Source organism: Eulemur rufifrons, chromosome 12 (genome assembly GCF_041146395.1).
Source record: "Eulemur rufifrons isolate Redbay chromosome 12, OSU_ERuf_1, whole genome shotgun sequence".
Taxonomy (NCBI): domain Eukaryota; kingdom Metazoa; phylum Chordata; class Mammalia; order Primates; family Lemuridae; genus Eulemur; species Eulemur rufifrons.
The window spans coordinates 16,814,710-16,836,730 of record NC_090994.1 but is presented as its reverse complement, the minus strand read 5'-3'; the positions used below and the strand labels follow the sequence as shown (position 1 = coordinate 16,836,730).

The window sequence follows — 22,021 nt, the reverse complement described above, 5'->3', positions numbered from 1 at the left end:
GGATCTTGGTAGGTTGCCCAATACTGGTCTTGAACTCCCGGACTCAAGTGATCCTCCTGCCTCAGCTTCCCAAAGTGCTATGATTACAAGTGTGAGCCACTATCCCTGGCCACCTATTTATTTTCTTAATGACTATTTTTATTTTTTATTTATTTATTTATTTATTTTTCAGAAATGGGGTTGTCCAGGCTTGAGTGCAGTGGCTATTCACAGGCATAATCATAGCACACTACAACCTTGAACTCCTGGGCTCAAGCAATCCTCCTGAGTAGCTGGTACTATGGTCATGTGCCATTGCACCTGGCTGTTAATGACTTTTAGGTGAGCATAAGTTTTTAATTTTGATGACAATTCATCACATTTTTTCTTTTATGGCTATTGCTTTATATGTCCAGTTTAAGAACTCTTTGCCTATTGTGCAGTTGGAAGATTCTGCTATGTTTTCTTCTCAAAGTTTTGTTTTTTAGCTTTTACATTTAGGTTTATGAAATTTATTTTTATTTTTGTAGTTTTTGTTCTAAATAATAAGGTGGCTAGTTTTGAAAGTACTTCTTCTAACTTTAGGCTTTATTGCCAACAACTGAAAACCCAAACTGCAAAAATAATATTTTTTTTTTTTTTTTTTTTGTTGAGACAGAGTCTCACTCTGTTGCCCAGGCTAGAGTGAGTGCCGTGGCATCAGCCTAGCTCACAGCAACCTCAAACTCCTGAGCTCAAGCGATCCTCCTGTCTCAGCCTCCCGAGTAGCTGGGACTACAGGCATGCACCACCATGCCCGGCTAATATTTTTTATATATATTTTTAGCTGTCCATATAATTTCTTTCTATTTTTAGTAGAGATGGGGTCTCGCTCTTGCTCAGGCTGGTCTCGAACTCCTGAGCTCAAACGATCCGCCCACCTCGGCCTCCCAGAGTGCTAGGATTACAGGCGTGAGCCACCACGCCCGGCCAAAAATAATATTTTTGAGTCAAGGTCTTGCTGTCACCCAGACAGGAGGGCAGTAGGGCAATCATAGCTCACTGTAATCTTGAACTCCTAGGCTCAAGCAATCCTCCCGCCTTAGCCTCTGGAGTAGCTGGGATTGCAAGTGCACGCCACCACACCCAGCTAATTTTTAAAATTTTTGGTAGAGTTTGGATCTCACTAGTTATTGCCCAGGCTGGTCTTGAACTCCCGGCCTCAAGTAATCTTCCCACCAAGGCCTCCCAAAGTGCTGGGACTACAGGCTTGAGCCACTGCACCTGGCTGATTTTTTCTTTTCTTTTTTTGGAGACAGAGTCTCGCTCTGTTGCCTGGGCTAAAGTTCCGTGGCCTCAGCCTAGCTCACAGCAACCTCAAACTCCTGTGCTCAAGCAATCTTCCTGTGTCAGCCTCCTGAGTAGCTGGGACTACAGGCATGTGCCACCACACTTGGCTAATTGTTTTTGTTTTTTTAATTGTCCAGCTAATTTCTTTCTATTTTTAGTAGAGACAGTCTTGCTCTTGCTGAGGCTGGTCTTGAACTCCTGAGAGCTCAAATGATCCACCCGCCTCATGCTGAGGCTGGTCTCGAACTCCTGAGAGCTCAAACGATCCACCCGCCTCAGCCTCCCAGAGTGCTAGGATTACAGGCGTGAGCCACCGCACCCGGCCGAGAAATGCATTTTATTGAGCAACATGTATGTGCAAGGTTCTTTGTGTACACTACTTCCTGTATAGACTTCTCAGATCGTTTATATAAGTACCATTACCACTTTCCTACTGACATAATAGCTCTTGACCTGCAACCTTGACACAAAGTTGTAATATAAATTAGTCACTTATGAGTCATGAACACACTTCCTACAAATTATCCTACAGGAAAAAGAATGCAGAGAGAGGGAAAGGGTCCTTTTTTTTTTTTAGAATAAAATAAAAAGTAATATTCCACATTTTCTCCTACGAAAAAATATCATTTAAAAAACTCTTGGAGCTTGTATTTTCACTGTAAGATATTCTTTATGATGGTTTCTTTCTAATTATGATTAAGAGAACAGGCTTCTGAGTTAGGCCTCCAGGATTTGAATTCCTGCTCTGCCTTTTACCAGCTTTTTAATCTTGTGCAAGTTATTTAACCTCTTCGAACCTCAGTCTCTGCATCTATAAAATGGAGACAATAATAATACAATATCCAGTTCTTGTGTTGAGGGAGGGATAACATGTAAAGCTTTAGCACAGTGCTTAGCTCAATATGTATTAATTGTGGGTTTATTATTCTGACAAATATCTCACGGAATCTTTGTAGAAATCACCTAAGTTTGTCTAGCATTTTAAACAAAATTTTTAAAGATCAAATTATTAAAGGTGAAATAACTGTTTGGGGCTCATCTGTTTCTCACAAGTCATGCTAGTTTATAATGATGCCATAAGATTTCCACACTGGGCCGGGCGCGGTGGCTCAAGCCTGTAATCCTAGCACTCTGGAAGGCCGAGGCGGGTGGATCGTTTGAGCTCTCAGGAGTTCGAGACCAGCCTCAGCAAGAGCGAGACCCCATCTCTACTAAAAAGAATAGAAAGAAATTATATGGACAACTAAAAATATATATAGAAAAAATTAGCCGGGCATGGTGGCGCATGCCTGTAGTCCCAGCTGCTCGGGAGGCTGAGGCAGGAGGATGGCTTGAGCCCAGGAGTCTGAGGTTGGTGTGAGCTAGGCTGACGCCACGGCACTCTAGCCTGGGTGACAGAGTGAGACTCTGTCTCAAAAAAAAAAAACAAAACAGATTGCCACATTGTAATGATAACTTAGTTGATTTTCATTCTTAGTACTTAATATCATCCTGAAACTCCCTCTTATGAACTACATCAACAAATTTTTACTTTTAGCTGACATTTCTTTCTTGAAGAAGAGAAAGCTTAGGTGTGAAGTCTTCATGGGCTATGACAACCTATTCTTTCACCTATGTCAGAAGCAAAAAGGAGAACTGGTTGCATGAAAATAAAATATTTTAGTCCCAAATAATAACTTATGAATCTTTGGTTTCAACATATTGCATGGGAGCATATAATTAGGTGATAAAATGTTCTTTTCCCCATTTAATACTAGCAGACACATAGACCTTTACCTTCTTTCATCCTCTTTATTTTTGCTTCATAGCATTTTTTCTCCCATTTATCCAACATCAAGACTTACTATCTTTGACTCTTTCACCCTCCCCCAACCTGTCAATTTCTCCTAAATCTCTCAGGTTTGTTCCTTCCTGTTTTCAATTCTGCCACCTGTAACCTTTGCCACCTCTACTGTCAGTTTCACCTTCTCCAGTTCGTTTCATAGATTTCCAAAGAAAGACACCTCTAAGAGATCTCCACTGACTCCTTTCTTATTTATTTATTTTTGTGAGACAGAGCCCTGCCTACAGTGTCGTGGCATCAGCCTACCTCACAGCAACCTCAAACTCCTGGGGCTCAAGGAATCCTCCTGCCTCAGCCTCCCAAGTAGCTGGGACTACAGGCACATGCCACCATGCCTGGCTACTTTTTCTATTTTTAGTAGAGACAGGGTCTCACTCTTGTTCAAGCTGGTCTCCAACTCCTGAGCTCGAGCGATCCTCCCACCTTGGCCTCCCAGAGTGCCAGGATTACAGGCATGAGCCACCTCGCCCAGCCTTCCAGTGACTCCTTATTGCCTGTGGAGTAACATCTAAACACCTTAGCCTGGTTACAACCAAGGCTTTCCAGAACTCCACACATCTCCCATTACCCCCTTCAAACTGCCTACATCCCAGTCTGCACAGCTCTACTGACATACTTCAGGTTCCTGCTGGCTCATTTCCTCCACTTTAAGTTATTCTCTGTGTTTGATGTGTGTGAACTAAAGTCAAGTCGTAAGCCCCCCAGCAGACTGAATGGACCCTGTTTGGGCCAAGGAGACCCTAGAAAAACCTTACAGCTGAGTTGCCAGCCATGAGGAGACGGGAGATCAGACAGGCCTTGTCATGCCCTCTCCCTTTTGAAGTTACTCTTTGTATAATAACAATAAGACACTAAATCATTAATAGGCCTAAGGCCATGCAAGACCTTAAACCACACTATGAGACAGTATAGGGAGAGGACTTAAGCCTCACTTCTGACCAAGGGAGACAACATGGGACAGCATGACCCAGCCTAATTCAAAGGGCCTCTTAGCCACTGGAATTCAGCCTAGCTAGGGAGAGGGGCCTAACCGTCTGTCTGGTGAGTAGTGTTTTTCAGGGACACTAGAGCAAAATACTGACACAGGCTGAGAAGGCACCTAGCTACAAAAGAACCAGACCTATCTAGATCTAACCACCTCAAGCCAGAAGAGACCCCCATTTTGATCTTACCCAGGCTTTTTCCCTCATTACAATTTCATTTTAATGCTAAAAATCATGCTCAGGGGTGGAGATTTAACATACTAATGAGACAGGTGATGCATGAAGTATATAATAGAACTACACAGGCACTAGAAAATCTCCACCCCTGCATGCATACATGTCACCCTTTTCCTACCTAAGCCTCTTTATTTTTTTAATTTTTTTTATTTTTTGAGACAGAGTCTCGCTCTGTCCCCCAGGCTAGAGTGCCATGGCATCACCCTAGCTCACAGCAACCTCAAACTCCTGGGCTCAAGCGATCCTTCTGCCTCAGCCTCCCGAGTAGCTGGGACTACAGGCATGCGCCACCATGCCCGGCTAATTTTTTCTATATGTTTTTAGTTGTTTGGCTGATTTCTTTCTATTTTAGTAGAGACGGGGTCTTGCTCTTGCTCTTGCTCAGGCTGATCTTGAACTCCTGAACTCAAACGATACGCCCGCCTCGGCCTCCCAAGTGCTAGGATTATAGGTGTGAGCCACAGTACCCGGCCCCTAAGCCTCTTTAAAGCTCTCCCTGGATTCCCTTTGGAAAGCCAGTCTGAGGACTCTTTCCTTTGTGCTGTCTCCCTTGTGCTCGAGCAGTTTGGCCTCTTGTCAATCTGTATTACATACAGAGCCAGGGGCCTGCCCCATAACACCTGCAGGACATCAATTTACTTAACAGATCCCTGAAGTTTCCCTAAATGTCCAGTGGCTTGTCTCTGATTAAACAGACATCCTTATCTTAAGTTAAAACATTCCAAACCTTTAGACAAAGCCTCATTTCTTTAACCACTTACCAAAGAATCTTTAAACACACCTATAACCTGTAAGCCCCTGCTTTGAGATGTCCTGCCCTTTCAGGCCAAACCGATGTACACCCCCCACGGATTTTCTTAGGATCTCGTGTAATAACTGTCTCCATGAATATATAAAACCAAACTGTAACCCAGCTACCACGGGCACATTTTCTCAGGACCTCCTGAGGCCATGTGCTCCGGGCTGGTCACACACATCCAGCTCAGAATAAACCTCTTTAAATTATTTTACAGAGTTTGGGTTTTTCCCACTAACACATTTATCTTCTTTTCATCAGCCCACCATTTCCCAGATAAAGAAACTATCAGAGAGGGTAAGGGACTTTAACAGTGCCTGTGGTGGGACTTGAAGTCAAGTTTCTCTGACTCAGACTCTTTAGCCCTAAATACTTCTGTGTGTATCTGTTGGCAAGGACATTCTCTCACGTAACCACAGTACAACCGTCAAACTCCGGAGATTTAACATTGATGTGGTACCATTGTATGTTATGCAGACTATAGTCAAATTTCATCAATTGTCCTTCAGAGCAAATTTCTCCCAATGGAGAATCCCATCCAGGATCAAGCTTTGCCTTCAGTTGCATATTTCTTCAATCATTTTTAATCTGGAAAACTTCCTTGGCCTTGCTTTGTTTTCAAAACATCGATTGTTTTTAAACAGCACAGGCTAGTGGTTTGTAAATTTTCGCTCAGGTTGAGTTGTCCTGAGTGTTACCTCATGACAGGATTCAGGCTACAGACTTTTAGCAGGGATACTACATAGGTGAATCTGTGTCCTTTACTGCGTCCCATCGTGAGCCACTCAATGACAGCTGTCTCATTATTGGCAACATTTAACTTTGATCGTTTGGATAAGGTGGTGCCTGGCCCACTGTAGTTACCATTTTCCCCTTTGTGATCAATCAGCAATGTGTAGGGACATATTCTGAAACTGTACGTATAACCTTTTCCTATCAAACATTCACCAGTGGTTTTACTGTTCATTGATGGTTCCTGACAAAACAATAGTCGTCTGATAGTTGCAAAATGGTGACTTTCTAACTCTTGTTCCTTCTAGATTTATTACATGGCAATCTATTGGAAGGAAGAACTTTGCCTTCTTCTCCTATATTACTTCTTTTTTTTTTTTTTTTTTGAGACAGAGTCTCACTGTGTCACCCAGGCTAGAGTGCCGTGAGGTCAGCCTAACTTAAAGCAACCTCAAACTGCTAGGCTCAAGCGATCCTCCTGCCTCAGCCCCCGGAGTAGCTGGGACTACAGGTACTCGCCATCACACCTGGTTAATTTTTTTCTATTTTTAGGAGAGATGGGTCTTGCTCTTGGTCAGGCTAGTCTCTTACTCCTGGCCTCCAGCAATCCTCCCGCCTCAGCCTCCCAGAGTGCTAGGATTACAGGCGTCAGCCACCACGCCTGGCTCCATATTACTTTTTAATAAGGAGAAAAAATCAGCTACAATTCTAATTGGGTGCAGTTGATTCCCACTACCCCTCAAGTGTGCGTGGCCTAGCTATGTGCCACCCGGACCTTCATTTCTTTGCCTGCAGGGCTCTCATACTGGTGTCCTTATGGGCGATGGGCACACTTACTACTCTGTACTGTGCAGTCGGACCTTCTAGATTTTCCAAAAGGCTACCTGAGTCTCTCCAGCTTGAGCGGCCAATGCTTGCATGTCTCCATCTTGACCCTGTCTTTATGCTTCATCGGTGGATCACAAAGAGCATTGCTGTTTCAACACATTATTCCAATGTTTCTCAAACTAAATGTGCTTAAGAATCACCCGAAGGTGGGAGAGAGTGTTGTTTAAAATGTGGATTCCTACCCCGGCATGGTGGCTCCCGCGCGCGCCTACAGTCCCAGCTACTTCAGTTCAGAGTCTGAGCCAGGAGGATCACTTGAGCCCTGGACTTCCAGGCTGCAGTCAGCTATGATCGCGCCCCTGCACTCCAGCCTGGGCGACAAACCAAGACATTATCCCCCAAAATATAAATTAAATAAATTTAAAAAAATGATTCTTGGTGTCTCGCCCCCTTAGATTCTTATTCCAGGCCTCTGGGTTAAGGCCCAGGAATCAGCACTCCAGGTAGTCTCTGGAACGAACTTTGAGAAACATCAACACCCTGAAAACAGAGGCCAGCACCACTGGCAACTCCCCAAGGCGCCCGCTCTGGCAAAGCGGGGTGAAACCAGTGAGGGCGTTCATCCTTCCCCGCCTCGCCCCTAGGGACTCCAGAAACCTTCCTCTGGCTGGTGCCACCGCGGTGCGGGGACTCAGGTGGCAGGGTGAAGACCGAGGCCGAGAGGCGGGGCCCTCGGAGGCCCAGGGAGGCGGCGCGTCCCCCGGGTCCCGGGGAGCCCTAGCCCGCCTGGAGCCCCGCCCTCCCCGCCCTCCCCGCCCCCCGCCGCGGCGCGGTGCGGTGCTTAGTCACGGTGAGGCTGCGCTGGCCCGCCGCCCGCGCCCCCCCGGCCCGGGCCCGCCCCCCGCGGCGCGCCACTTCCGCGTGCATGGCCCTGCTGCCCCGCGTCTGGAGCGCGAGCTGGCGGCGGGCGGCGCGCGCCATCCCCGGCCTCCCGCTGCCCGCGCCCGCCGGCGCCCCGCGCGCCCTGTCCCGCGCCATGGCTGGCACGCAGAAGCCGCAGCCGCAGTGCCCGCCGCCCGCCGCCGCCTGCTACGACTACCTGGTGATCGGGGGCGGCTCGGGCGGGCTGGCCAGCGCGCGCAGGGCGGCAGAGCTCGGCGCCAGGGCCGCTGTGGTGGAGAGCCACAAGCTGGGTGGCACTTGCGTGAGTACCCGGTCCCCGGCCGCTGCCCCTCGCGCCCCGCAGCCCCGCTTTGTCTCAGCCTCTCAAGGACAGCCTGTGCCCTTCCTCCTGCGAGCCCATCCCCCGGCTCTGCGCTTTCCGCTTTCCTACCCCATCCCCCCGAAACCAGGACCCTGCCAGGTGTGGACGAGAGAAGCGTCAAGGGGCTTCTCTGCGGCCCCCAGAGCCGAGCCTGCGACTGTTCCCGCGCAGATGCGACATTAACGAGAGCCGTGGCTTTGTTAAAGCCAACGCGGCTTTCTGTCATTCTCGCTCCTCCAGCGGGGAGAGGATCGTATTCCATACTTGATCTTGTGAAACACAAAACTGCCTCTGGGAAAACTGCTGGTGGCCTGTGTGCAGGACGAGGCGGGTGGCAGGTCTTGAGCAATGAGGATCGCGGTCCTCCGGTTTCCAGGGCAGAGTGGGCTGTGGCGGTCGTTCTTAACCGTGGGCGCACGTTCGAGTCACTTGAGGTTTCGCTGCCAGGGCTTCTGACTTAATTGGTCGGAGGTGCAGCCTGGGCTTTGGGATTTTCGGAAGCTTGGCAGGTGATTGAATCGCAGCCAAGGTGGAGCACACAGGCTACCTTGGTATAGGACTTACGATTAGGTGATTTCGCAGAAGTTTTGCTTTTGTTTTGGTTTGGAATGGATTGCAAAACTACCAAAAAAAAAAAAAAGAGTTGTAAATCCTGAGATTGAAAAACTATTCATAATTTTAAAAATTTTTTTCTTTTCTTTCTTTTGAGTCAGGGTCTCCCTGTGTTGCCCAGGCTGGTCTGGAACTCCTGGGCTCAAGCGATCCTCCTGTGAGCCACTGTGCCTGGCCTAGTTTATGGTTTTCTTTTGTTTGTTTTTCTTTTTTTTTTTTTTAAGAGGAGGGTCTCTCTGCCCATGCTGGAGTGCAATGGTACAATCGTAGCTCACTGCAGCCTCCGACTCCCGGGCTCCAGCAATTCTCTTGCCTCAGCCTCTGGAGTAGCTGGGACTACAGGCTCAAGCCACTGTGCCTGGCCCACAATTTTTAAATATAAGTTTTGTTCCCAAGTTATTGGGGTGGCCCTTTGTATCACAAGATGCGGGTGTTGACTTTTAAAACGCTGTATCCAAGAGGAAACTGGGGTTGAGGGTGGGTTCACTAAATTCCTTTGGTGACTGATATTTAAATTATATTAAATTAGGAACTCCTTAAGGGCAGGGATGGGTTCCTATGTTTATGTACCTCTTACTTGAAAATCCCTTGCTCAGTAAGCATTTGTGAAATGAATGAAACTAAAAATGGACTGTTATGAAACGGCTGACTCTAGTGTTCAGTGTTCTTTTTTCAAAATGAACACAGAAGAAAGGACAAAAACCCTGTTAATTATTAGCTTGTACTTTGACACCTTAGTCCACTGTCTCTGCAGAAGGCCGATTGTGGGGTGCCACTAAGAGGCCCCTGGGACACCTAGTGAGAATACTTGATCACTTCTCACTTCTGTACCTCTGCATTTTTCTGTGTCTTCCTCTTCCCCTGTTTATGTCATAATCTGCTTGTGGCATCTGCTGTCATTGCCTGGTTCCACTGGTATTCATCAGAAAGGGTCTCACCCATTTTTAGGTTTCTGTTAGGAATGTGAAACACTGCGATATAAACTACTGAGTGTGAGCAAAGGATGATCAGCTATTTACTGATGCTTTATAGAATGCCTGGCCTAGCGTGTCTCGTTAGCGCCCTCCGAGTGGAGGTTTTTCTAAGTTTTTGGTGAAAATCAGGAAAAGAATTTAGGACATACCACATAAGCCAAACAAGTGACAGCTTTTTATTGAAAATCAAAGTACACACTCAGGCTGGAAATGGACAGGCTGGAAAGACAGTAGCTGTATCAGGAGGAAGTGGTTTTTGGTCTTTTGAAGTATTATTAATTGACGGGAGGAATATTTAAGGCTAAGGGGTTGGCTTTTATCAAGAATTCGGGTAGCTGGCCGGGCGTGGTGGCTCACGCCTGTAATCCTAGCACTCTGGGAGGCCGAGGGGGGAGGATCGCTTGAGGTCAGGAGTTTAAGACCAGCCTGAGGAAGAGCGAGACCCCTTCTCTACTAAAAATAGAAAGAAATTAGCCAGGCAGCTAAAATTAGAAAAAAATTTGCACCAGGTGTGGTGGTAGACACCAGTAGTCCCAGCTACTCGGGAGGCTGAGGCAGGAGGATGGCTTGAGCCCAGGAGTTTGAGGTTGCTGTGAGCTAGGCTGACGCCACCGCACTCTAGCCTAGGCAACAGATCGAAACTCTATCTCAAAAAAAAAAAAAAGAATTTGGGGAGTAATTTTTAGGATTTTTTTTTTATTTTTATATTTTATATGGTTGTCTTAGAATTGTCATGGTGATTTCAAGGGAGGAGAAATTTTAAAACCATAATGTAAATGATATTATAATTAGCCAAAATTTATGTAAGGTGGCAGAGATAACTGACAAGCTGGTTGAAACAGATTTTTGCCTGTGGTTACGAGTCTTTTTGGCCCATGGCTATCTCCTGCAAAGGGCATGGGAGTCTAGGGCTGGGTTTAGGGCCGGGTGGTTGAGGATATATCAGTGGGTAGAGTGGGGGCTTAGGGGTAGAGGTTGGAATTGTCTCAAGGGGGTCCAGTCCCTGCTTGAGAGGCTCTGAGGGGGCTTTGGGGTTTTCTGAACTGGGATCAAAAGAAGGTGCAAGGTTTAGGTCAAGGGTCCAAGGAACATCCAGTTTTACATGGCAGTGTGTTAAGGTGTAAGCTCTCTGTGTCTCTGGGTTTTCTCATAAGGCCATAAATGCCTGAACATAAGGGATTTTGGACTTTTTCTTTTTTTATAAAAGAGGTCTAATTGGAGGATAGTATTGTAGTTTCGACTCCCACTGACCTGCCAGAACTTCCTGTCGCCCAATTTATATTGGGGCCAGGCAGTGTTACATGGGAACATGAGTGGGTTTTTTTTAATGTGATCTAATCTAAAGGAGGCCCAGATTTGGACGGTATAGCTGAGGGGAGAATCCCTCGGAATGGAAAGGGTATTGTCTATCTTCTTGGTTTTCTGGATAAGACCTGAAAGAAAGGAAGAAAATGGAGAACAGGCATCCCCATCCTCTCCCTGCCTACCACCCATTGTGATAGTGTCCATGGTCCACCATGGGACCGTGCAGAGTCTGGACATTCTTGGATCCTCCTCCTTGCCCCAGTGGTTGTGGCCCCCGGGAAGATCCCCGCCCCGGCATCCATGAACCCGGGGGCTGGGGTGAGCAATTGTCTAGGGGCTTTGAGGCATGGGCCATGTCCAGTTACTAGTGGTAACTGTAAATGCTGGGGTGTATTGCTCTAGAACTGGCATCTCTCGGGTTCCATGACCTCTGATAATCGCACCTTCCTCTCTCCCAGATCTGATGGAGCACCTGTAGCCCTGACAGAGTGGTTAAAGGGAGTGGAGCTTTCTGTGTCTGGAAGGCTCCTCTTCTGTTTTCTATGTAACATTTAATATCATAGAGTTTTCTTCCTGTCCGGGTGGAACTGACCTCCGTAGGGGTTTTCCGAGTTCCCTTTCCCTGCGGTCACCCTGTCTGTCCTCACAATCCTTCCACAAAAACCTAATAGAAACACAGCAAACAGGAGGAGATTGGCTGATACTAGAAGGGCAAGCAGCATGAGGGCATCTTTGCCTTGCAAGGCGGCATGTTAAGTCTCAAGCATCTTGCCCCAAATACGGGGAAGCAGTGCAGAAAAGAATGAAGTCTACCAGCAGAGGCTAGGCATGGATTTGCCATGGCTTAGAGAGAGGGTATTTGGGCTCCTGCATGGCTCGGGAAAATCCCCTGCCAGCTCCCTAGCCTGGTGTCACCCAGTGTCTGGTGACCATTTGAGTCTGCATGGCCTGAGGAGTGACCCTGTGCCACCCCAGCCAAGGGGAGCCAAGAGAGCCAGATGGAGCGAGGCCATGCACCTGTAACTCACTGAGAAACTGCAGAAGCAGTGAGACTCAAGGATGTGCTTACCTCAAATGACGACATGACAGTCAAAAAGCTTAGGCAGCGTCTCCTGGCTGGCTCGCCACAAAGATGATAGTGGCCTCCAAGTGGAGGTTTTTCTAAGTTTTTCGTAAATGTCAGGAAAAGAATTTTAGGACACATCACATAAACTAAGCAAGTGATGGTTTTTTATGGAAAGTGAAAGTATACTCTCTGGAGAGGAGAGCAGGCAGGCACTGGGAGGAAGTCTTACTAATTGAGGGGAGGAATACTTGAGGCTAAGGGGTTGGCTTTTATTGGGAATTTGGGTAGTAATTCTGAGAATTGGATTTTTTTTAATTTTATATTTTATATGGTTGTCTTGGAATTGTCATGGCGATTTCAAGGGCGGAGGAATTTTAAAACTATAATGTAAATGATGTTATGTAAAGTAAACCAAAGTTTATGTAAGGTGGCAAAGATAGCTGCCAAGCTGGTTGAAGCAGGTTTTTGCTATTGGTCTCTCTAGTTAGCTTTTGTTAGAGGGTTGCTTATTTTAACATTTGCATCTAATCTGCAGGCCGCTGGATCCGGTCTCAGCCCTGTCTCTTAGTCTCCTGTTTTATTATAACAATCTCATTGTGCTGTAGCACCTTTTATCTGCATCTAAGCAGTGATATCTTTGGGAAATCCCCTACTTTACATTTTAATGACATTCCATAGGGCTCTTTTCAAACTGGCTTTTCATTTTCAATTACAAGGTAAGGTGTAGGCATGTGTTGATTATTGGAGAAGATATAACCAATGGCTAAGACGTGGATTTATATTTGTTCAAGGATTCCAGTTATGTGGGCTGTCCACAGCTGCAATGATAAACTTGTGGGCAGTGGTTTCCAAGCAGGTATAGGGACAAATCAGAGCTTTCTGAAGGACATCATTTCATTGGTCCCTGTCTTCATTTCTTGTATTTTAAGTGCTGAGTGCTTAAACTGGGACAGGTAGAGAGAAAAGGGTAGATACAAATATTTGTAAGACTAATGTCCCTTCAAGAAATTTACATTATGGTAGGGGAGACCAAATGTAGACAGTCAACCCCAAAGTGGAGTGGTCTGTAAGTAACAACAGATGACAGTTGTCTGCAGAAGAGTTGGGATTCTCGCTTCTGCTCGGGCACCATGGAAGAATTTCATGATGGAGATTCTTTCTTTCTGAACGCACAAGATGAATGTTTCTTTGACAGGGAAGGGTTTGGGGCAAAGGCGTAGAAGCAGGATATGTTGTGTAATCGAATTTGACTGGTGCAAAGGGTATCTCTTTAATATAAGTAAGAGATGGGAAGGAAGCTGATGGGTAGGTTGTGGTGAATAAAAAATGTGGAGTTTCTGGAAGCACAGTGAAATGTGCAGGGTTTTGAGCAGGAGAATGACACAACAAAAGTGGTTTTATGATTAGCGATGCTATTGGGAGACGGTCCCTTGGGGAGGCCAAATAGAAGTTTCTTTAAGATTGACTCTCCAACTAATTCTTTGCTAAATAAAATTAATTTTATTTAATTAATTCTAAACATTAATTCTAAAGCTTGGCAAATTTTTAAAGTTTGGTGGATGAACTCACACCAAAGGTTCAAGTAAGAGTCCTCCTCTAGCAGTGGGTATTTACAGGGGGTGGGATTGTTGTGTCTTTCATTGTTTTGTGTTCATTCATTTAGTCAGCTGTTCAACAAAGTTTATGGGAGGTTGTTGTTTTGGACCAGCCTCCTGCACCAGACCCTGGCGTGTTTTTTTTTTTTTTTTTTTTTTTTTGAGACAGAGTCTCGCTCTGTTGCCCGGGCTAGAGTGAGTGCCGTGGCGTCAGTCTAGCTCACAGCAACCTCAAACTCCTGAGCTCAAGCGATCCTCCTGTCTCAGCCTCCCGAGTAGCTGGGACTACAGGCATGCGCCACCATGCCCGGCTCATTTTTTCTATATATATTTTTAGTTGTCCATATAATTTCTTTCTATTTTTTTTAGTAGAGACGGGGTCTCGCTTTTGCTCAGGCTGGTCTCGAACTCCTGACCTCCAGCGATCCACCCGCCTCGGCCTCCCAGAGTGCTAGGATTACAGGCGTGAGCCACCGCGCCCGGCCCCTGGCGTGTTTTTTAAAAGTTCCATCGTGATTCTGGAACACGAGCCAGACACATTGCCAGGGGTTTTGTGGGGGCAGGGACTGGGTGAAGACTTTCACCCAGTGGAAGCATCAGAGGGAATCCAGTGAACCCTGAATAATTGTGGGGCTCACATGACAATGAGTTTGGTCCTAGAGTCCTTACATTTTCTAGTTTCATAATTTCCTGCTTCTGCTGTAACCAGCCGAGGACGGCTTCCGAAGGTGTCTGTATGGTGTGACTTACCTTGGTTTTCTGACTCCTCCTCAGTCTTCCTCTACCAGGAGGCTTTCCCCCATCCTGTGAGATGATGGAGTAGCCCCCTCCCTAGGAGTGACATGTGCTGGTGCTATGGACTGAATGTTTCCGCCTCCCCCATCCCCACCCCCCAAATTCATATGCTGAAGCCTTAACCCTCAGCGTGATGGTATTTGGAGGGGAGGTTTGCGCAGGTAGTTAAGTTTAGATGAGGTCATGAGAGCGGGGTGCCATGATAGATGCCCTTAACACAAGAGGAAAAGATACCAGAATTCTCTTTCTCTCTGCCATGTGAAGACAGAAAGAAGAGAAGATATCTGTCTGAAAGCCAGGAAAAGTGCTCTCACCAGGAAGCGAATCTGCCAGCACTTTGACCTTGGACTTCCCAGCTTCTGGAACTATGCGAAGTAAATGTCTATGGTTTCCTAAAGCCAAACGATCGATGGTATTTTGTTGGAGCAGCTTGAGCTAAGTTACTTGGTGTACCTGAGAGTTCATTTTTCTTTGATAGAATTTGTTACTTCAAGACATTTGAGGAAAAAGGGTAAGAAGCTGAGGTATGAGATGACCTTGCGCCATATTGTGTTCAAAGTACAAGAAGCAACAGAGGCCAGAACAACCACTAAAGCATAGTAGATGAACCACAGAACTGTGTGCAGATCTAACGGTATGATTCCACACTTAAATTCGCCTTTATTTTTCTGTATCAAAAAAATTGTAATTGTAGTATATTGGATTAGACTTTAAAAATGAGAAACTGAAAGAAATCTTCTCTTATTCCCTGGAATTCCCTTGCTGCCCACTGCAATTAAGTCATTTCTGAGAGCAGAAAAAAATATACGAGATGATCTTTGGATTCAGTTTTTAAAAAAACTTTCAAGTTTTTAATTTTTTGAGAGACAGGATCTCACTGTGTTCCCCAGGCCAGCCTCGAATTCCCAGGCTCAAGTGATCCTCCGGCCTTAGCTTCCTGAGTAGCCGGGACCACAGATGTGCCCAGCTTGAAGTCAGGTGTGGTTTTGTTTTTTTTTTATTTCGGCATATTACGGGGGTACAAAGGCTATGTATATCACCTTTGCCCCAACTGAGTCAGAGCTTCAAGCATGTCCATCCCCCAAATGGTGCACACTGCACCCATTAGGTGTGAATATACCCATCCCCTCCTCCCCCCTCCCACCTTGAATTCAGTTTTTAAAGTCTGCAAAAAGTTAAATATATTGCTTCTTTCATGATCACATGTAGACCAAGGAGAATTGCAAAGGTGGTCTAAAACCAAAGTGAATTAGAACCTTCTGGGAGCTTAGTCTTTCGGTTCAGTGCTACCTACGTGGGTAGAGCCAGCTTGAGAAGTTCTCCCTTACTTGCCGCTCCCCTTGCTCCAGGGCCTGTGGGAGCTCACGTGTTCTTGCTGAGTGTACTGATTCTGTGATAAAGAGTAACCAGGTTCCTGTGGTTTTGGCACGTAGTTCTCACCAGTGACAGTTGGGTAGTAAGGATTGATCATGTGACAAAAGCCTTGATCACTAAGTCACATAGCACCAACTGGAGAGGCTGCAGTTTTGAAAGAAAAACAGGAGAAACAGGCAGCTCAGTAGGGTCCCCAACCCCCCTGCCTGCCCCTAGCCACTGTCATTGCTGGCATCACTGCCTGAGCTCCACCCACAGCCACCCCACACCCCCAACCCCCGTCAGTGGAAAAAGTGTCTTCCATGAAACCGACCCCTGGGGCCAAAAAGGTTGGGGACCATTGCAGTAGATCATTGATCGTCTAGGCTGAAAACAATTACTCAGCCACACGTAAATCATAACCTAACTTGAAAGTGACACGGTGCACTTTTATATTATGGTGTCTGTCTCCCAGTAAGGCTGAACATGGTATTTCTAAATGTAATTTACAAAAAAGAGGTCAGTTGAAAGGAACTGTGTCATTACTTCCTTCAATATTGACAGGTATCCCTCAAACACCAAAAATTACTGTGTTTCCTGGGTTTAGGTCTTCATAAAATAGGGCCCACCTATATTCATAAAGTGCCAAATAAAGGACTGCTCAGAAAGTGTGGGGTTAGTTGAAGCAGGCAAATGCTGTTGCTGAAATTTGGCTTTTAATTACTTTCTTGGTGTTGAATTTTTTGCTCCAGTCTTAGTATAAACTGCTTTACCATCTGCCTCAAAACCCACCCACTAAGCCCGCAGGGCGAAGAAAAGAAAGACTGCCTCTGAATCCCTCAGAGTTCCTGTTTTCTTGCAAAACATACTTTGAAAAGTGGTGACAGAATGTTTTCTTACAGGGTGAAATTGAAGGAATGACATGGAAATACTTATAACCTTTGGCATTTGTAAGTTAGTCACATTCCAGTTAGTCACAATTAATAACCATTTATTTACTGAGAGTTGCAACATTAGAGATTACATAGGATGTGGGTTCCCAGCTCCTGTTCTTTTCCGGGCGTGGGGCAGGAGATAGTGGCCAGATCACGCTGCAGTGAGCATCAGGTAGAGAGAACTGCCATTCCAGAAGTTTTATCTCACTGAACTCTTTCTGGGTCCCCCTCAATGCCCCAGAGTAACAGTCCTTTTAAGTTTGATGATTCCTGAGATGGGGAGGTTCAGGTTAATCTAATGTTCTGCTTAGCTGAGTATTGAGCAAAAACGATTTTAATTCCAACCTTTGTTAATACCTCTTGCAAATGTATCAGTTCATTTTCTTGCTTTAGAAATCAGCCACCACACCTGGCTAATTTTTTGTTTCTATTTTCATTGCCCAGCTAATTTTTTCTATTTTTAGTAGAGATGGGGTCTCACTCTTGCTCAGGCTGCTCTCCAACTCCTGAGCTCAAGCGATCCTCCCACCTCGGTCTCCCAGAGCGCTGGGATTACAGGTGTGAGCCACCACGCTGGGGCCCCATCTATAGTTCTTTAGGTGCCTTGGTGATATCAACTAGGTGAGGCTAAAATGTTACTTTGAGTGTGATGTCATGATTCTCAAAGTCAGCGAACCTGTCCTTATATTCTCCAATTAACAGGTCTGTAACAGCTGCATATTATTCACATGATTTGCATATCTCATCCTGTTCATCAATGACTTTTGCTAACTGGGGAAAATGTTTATCCAAAATTTCCTTCGGAAGAACTGTTTTGAAAAAAGATAGCTATTTTTGAAATGCTTGGATTTTTTTTTGTCACATATCATATACAGACTTGGCTTTACCTTGCAAAGAAATATTCAAGTCATCTTGGTTTGACATGATATCACACAGAAATGCTGCATTCCTATAGAAATCTTCTTGTAATAATTCACATTGCTGATTCTGTTCTTCATAAAACTTAACTGTTCTCACAGAGATACCAGTCCCTGCAATAGCCAATGCACTTTAGAATGAGAGTCAAATCCATAGTTAACAATACTTAGAAATTGTTGCAAAGTGTCACTTAAAATAGTAGCTTTAGCACAGAGATTTTGCTGATGCAAGGTATAATGGAAAGAAATGAGAGCATCTGGATTTAATGCTTTTTGAATCTGTGCAATAAAACCCTTCTTGTTTTCCTGTCATGGAGGGTGCACTGTATATACATATACTCAGTAAATTTACCAAATTCAGTCCAACTTCACGACATTTATCTTGAAAGTTATTGAAGATATCTATTCCTGTGTTTTGTTTGCAAGAGTGCCCAAAGCGAGTAACTCTTGGTAGCAAAGAAAATCTTCTATTATGACCCAAATGAAGTGTAAAACCTGCACCAAGTCAGTAGTATCAGTTGATTCATTCAAAGCGATTGAATAATATATATTTTCCTTTTGAAGTATTGTATGAAGTTGTTCTGTTAAATTGAAGGCTGATTTATGCTGCTGACCAGTCATGGTTCTTCTTGAAAGAGGAAATTGTTTGTACTTTGAAACGTTATTGGGGTCTAAGCATTCTACAACTTTGACAATGCATTCTTTCACAATTTCTACATCACTGAATGGCTTCTCTTTTTTCCTGAGTAAATAAGCTACTTTATAAGTTGCTTCAGTGGCATTATTTCCAGATCTTATTGCTGCTTGAAAGAATTGTCTTTGATTTTGCTTTTTTTTTTCTTTTTTGAGACAAGAGTCTCTTTCTGTCACCTCCGGTAGAGTGCAGTGGCATCGTCATAGCTCACTGCAACCTCAGACTCGTGGGCTCAAGCAATCCTCTTGCCTCAGCCTCCCAAGTAGCTAGGACTACAGGCACGGGCTGTGATGCCCGGCTAATTTTTCTATTTTTGGTAGAGATGGAATCTCACTGTCGCTCAGGCTGGTCTTGAACTCCTGGCCTCAAAGGGATCCTCCTGCCTAGGCCTCCCAGAGTGCTAAGGATCACAGGTGTGAGCCACCATGCCCAGCAGGCTTTTCATCTTTTAAATTATGCAATACAACCTTTTGTGCCTCTCTCTTTAATTTAAAATATTTGTGGTCCTTATGAGTGTTATAATGCTGATGAACACTGAATTTCTTTAATGTTGCTATTGCAGTATTACAAAGCAAGCAAATCGTCTCATCTTTAACATAAACAAGATAATAGTACAATTCCCAGTCCTCATTAAAAAATCTGTTTTCTTCCTTTCAGTGTTCTCTTGGTCTTCTTTGACATGAGGGACTGTTATGCAGACAGAATTTAAAAATACTGTTGAGCTGTGCAACTATTCACAAATTCCATTTCAAACAGAAACTCAGTGCACCATTGTCAAAAGCTGATAACAGACTGGTGTACTCGACCCCCATAAGCTCTCGCCAACCAGTCTCCTGCAGGCTGGTGGGCACCAGCCAGGTGGGGGAAGTTAGAACTAAATCATGAGTATAACAGCCGTCACCTTAGCCCTTCGGCTTACTGATGTTCTATTGTGCCGGTCAGTCTGGGAGGACTATTTCGTTCAACTTATTTTCGTCTTTAGTATTTTTAATACGTTCATTTTAAAAATAAAATAAAAATATGAAAGATGAACAAACATGTATTAATAAAAGGATTTGTTCTATAAAATTTGGATTCAGTCAAAAAGCCACACTTAAGGCCACAGATTCCCCAGCCCTGCTTTAGATTCTGCTTTAACAGAATTTCTTTTTTTTTTCTTTCTTTCCCAAGCTTAATACCTCCCTGGACTGACTAACTGAAATGAAAAGGGCTTTGAAGGGTGGAGACACAGATGTTGAACACTTAATATGTGCCAGGGACGGGGCTAAGTGTGTCCGGACAGCATCCTGTTTGGCCACTGTTGGTATAAAGCTGATGAAATGTTACAAAGACAGGGATCTGTTCTGTTTTGGTCACCAATATGTTCCAAGCCCCCTAGAACAGTGTCTTGTACAGAGTAGATACACACTCTGTAGTTGCTGATAGAATGAGTTGATGACTCGATTGTGTTATGTTTTGCAAATGATGACCGGTCTGTTTTCTAAGTGCTTCTTTGTCCTCCTGGTCTTGCACTAGGTTATAGGCTGCAAAGAAGGAAGACAGAGGGAGGAAACTGTAGGCAACTCTGTGGTGAGGGATGGGAGTGGGGAATCAGGGGAAGGAGGTTTATGATTAAGCACAGGTGACATTCTTGGCAGGTACAGCGGCACATTAACCAAGGTCTCATTTTACCGCCAGCATGGGCAGTGTGAGGTTTTTACCTGTCTAGGCAGAATTGAAGGTAAGGGGGCAAGCCCTGGGCAAAGTGGTGAAGCTTCTGACTTTTGCAACCTGTGTCACCAGACTCTCTGCATAGAGGGGTCCCTGTCCTCACTGTTGACAGTGCTGGCAGGTCCGCTGAACAGAAAGATTCTGAACATCAAGACTGGCTGGACCAGGAAGCTCTCTGAGATGTATTGTCAGTTTGGAAAGGGAAGCCAAGTTACAAGAGTCCCCTGACGATGACTTTACTGAAGAGCACATGAGAAACTTGTCACTTCCTATGGCTTATTATTGGTTAAGGCTGACCTGGAGAACCAAGGTGCTTCAAAGGAATCTGCCAGGTGGAAAGTGTGGTAGGCTTAGGGTCTTATCACCTGTGTGCACCTCTGGGCAGTCAGAGCGCTGAGAGCTCGTCGCACTCATGCCCCAGCCTGGGAGGCAAACTTTCTTTGCGATCAGTTGATCTGTTCCAGATAGGGAGCCCCCTGGGGAGAGTGTCCCCCATTTTCCATATGCCTTGAGTGCACACAGGAGCCAGCAGACTGCAGGAGTAATTCAGAGCTGTCAGTGTCACCATAAGATCTATGATAACCTAGACATAGTTACTTACATACATTATCTCTAACCTTTTCAAAAACCTCTATAATGGAAGTACTCTGATTCCCATTTTTTGAAATGAGACACTGAGCTCAGAGAGATTTGGAAACTTACCAGCTACAGCCACGAAGTGGGAGAGCTGAGAGTCAAACTCCCTGTCTGTCTGTCTGTCTGTCTGTCTGACTTGAGGTTCTGACAGCCTGATGCACACGTTGTTGAAGGGCGGGTGGGGGTGAGCAGGACTGGACCAGCTCTTCACCCCTGGCTTCCCCAGCTTTGCATGTGCGTCCCTTCCAAGTCAGAGGCCCTGACGTCGTGTTGTGCTGGAGCGTAAACAGGTCTCTAAAACCAGTGGACACCCCCAGAGGCCTATCTCCAGGAGCCGCCAAAATTGGACAGTAGTATTTCAGGGTCGTAGGCATTCTGTCTTCCAGAGCTCTAGGCCCCAAAGTGTGCTGTGCTGGAGTGCAGGCTCTCTGGCCCGACACGGTCACAATTTTCCACTACCGTCTTCCTCTGCTTTCTGACCCGCTGCTCAGGGATGGGCTGAGAGCCTCTCTCTGGCTAGGCCTGTGGGCTCCAAGACAGCAGGGACTGGATCCATTTAGTGCTTTCCCTTGCATAATGCCTGGCACAAGTGGGTGCTTAATTGATACTTCTGAATGAATGAAAGTGTGAAAGTCAGGCCATCTTGGTCCTTAGAAGAAGCATATTCCAAACTTTTTTTTTAATTGCCTTAAATAACTTTAGAATAGCTTCGAATGTACATGAGAAGTAAATTGATGAGGTGTGAGAGTGGTTCAGAACATTTAGTGTCTTGTGACACCCTGAATTGGTTTTAAAGTTTCCCGGAAAGCCAGAGAAGGTGGCTGGAGGACCAGCAGAGTGAATTTATCCAGCATGCTGAAATCACCTCTGTGTTGGGGGAGATTGGTGTGGGAGTCTGTCCTAGCTGCAGCCTCTTAGTGAGTGTAAACTGCAGACTGCAAGATATCAAGGTGTGGATTGAAGGTACCGGGAAGCACACTGCCTGCCAAAGGAGCTGGAAAAGGCAGGTTTGATAATACGATCGCCCCCCACTAAGGCGCTAGGATTGTTCTTCCCTCCGGGTTTCTGCCACCTTCCTCTGCTCTTACCATTAAGAAACTCCTGTCATCCTCCTTCCTTACAAATGACTCGTTCCATCTATACCCGTTACTTTCTCAGGTTACTTGGGGGTTGAGAAATAGCATATCCCAGCTGGCCAGATTCGAGGGCAGACTAGGTAGAAAGCCATAGATTATTCTAAAGTTATTTAAGGCAATTGAAAAAAAGATTTTGGAATATGCTTCTTCTAAGGGCCAAGATGGCCCGACTTTCACACTGGTGCCAAGTATATGGCTAACTTTGGTGTAAAGTGCTTTCTCGATAGTGTGCTTGTAATGCTGCTGTAGGGGTTGAATCCTTGAATTTATTAGGCTTAACTTCTGTACCCTTCTCTCAATCC

General features: G+C 45.4%; 1 protein-coding gene across 1 annotated transcript in view; it reads left to right on the top strand.

Annotated features, from left to right (window-relative positions):
- The first annotated feature begins 7,652 nt into the window (after positions 1 to 7,652).
- GSR (glutathione-disulfide reductase) overlaps positions 7,653 to 22,021 on the top strand; it is a 45,675-nt gene continuing 31,306 nt past the window's right edge. The window contains exon 1 of the mRNA XM_069485232.1: positions 7,653 to 7,931. Within this exon, the coding sequence (XP_069341333.1) occupies positions 7,653 to 7,931 (279 nt within the window). The remainder of the gene's footprint in view (positions 7,932 to 22,021) is intronic.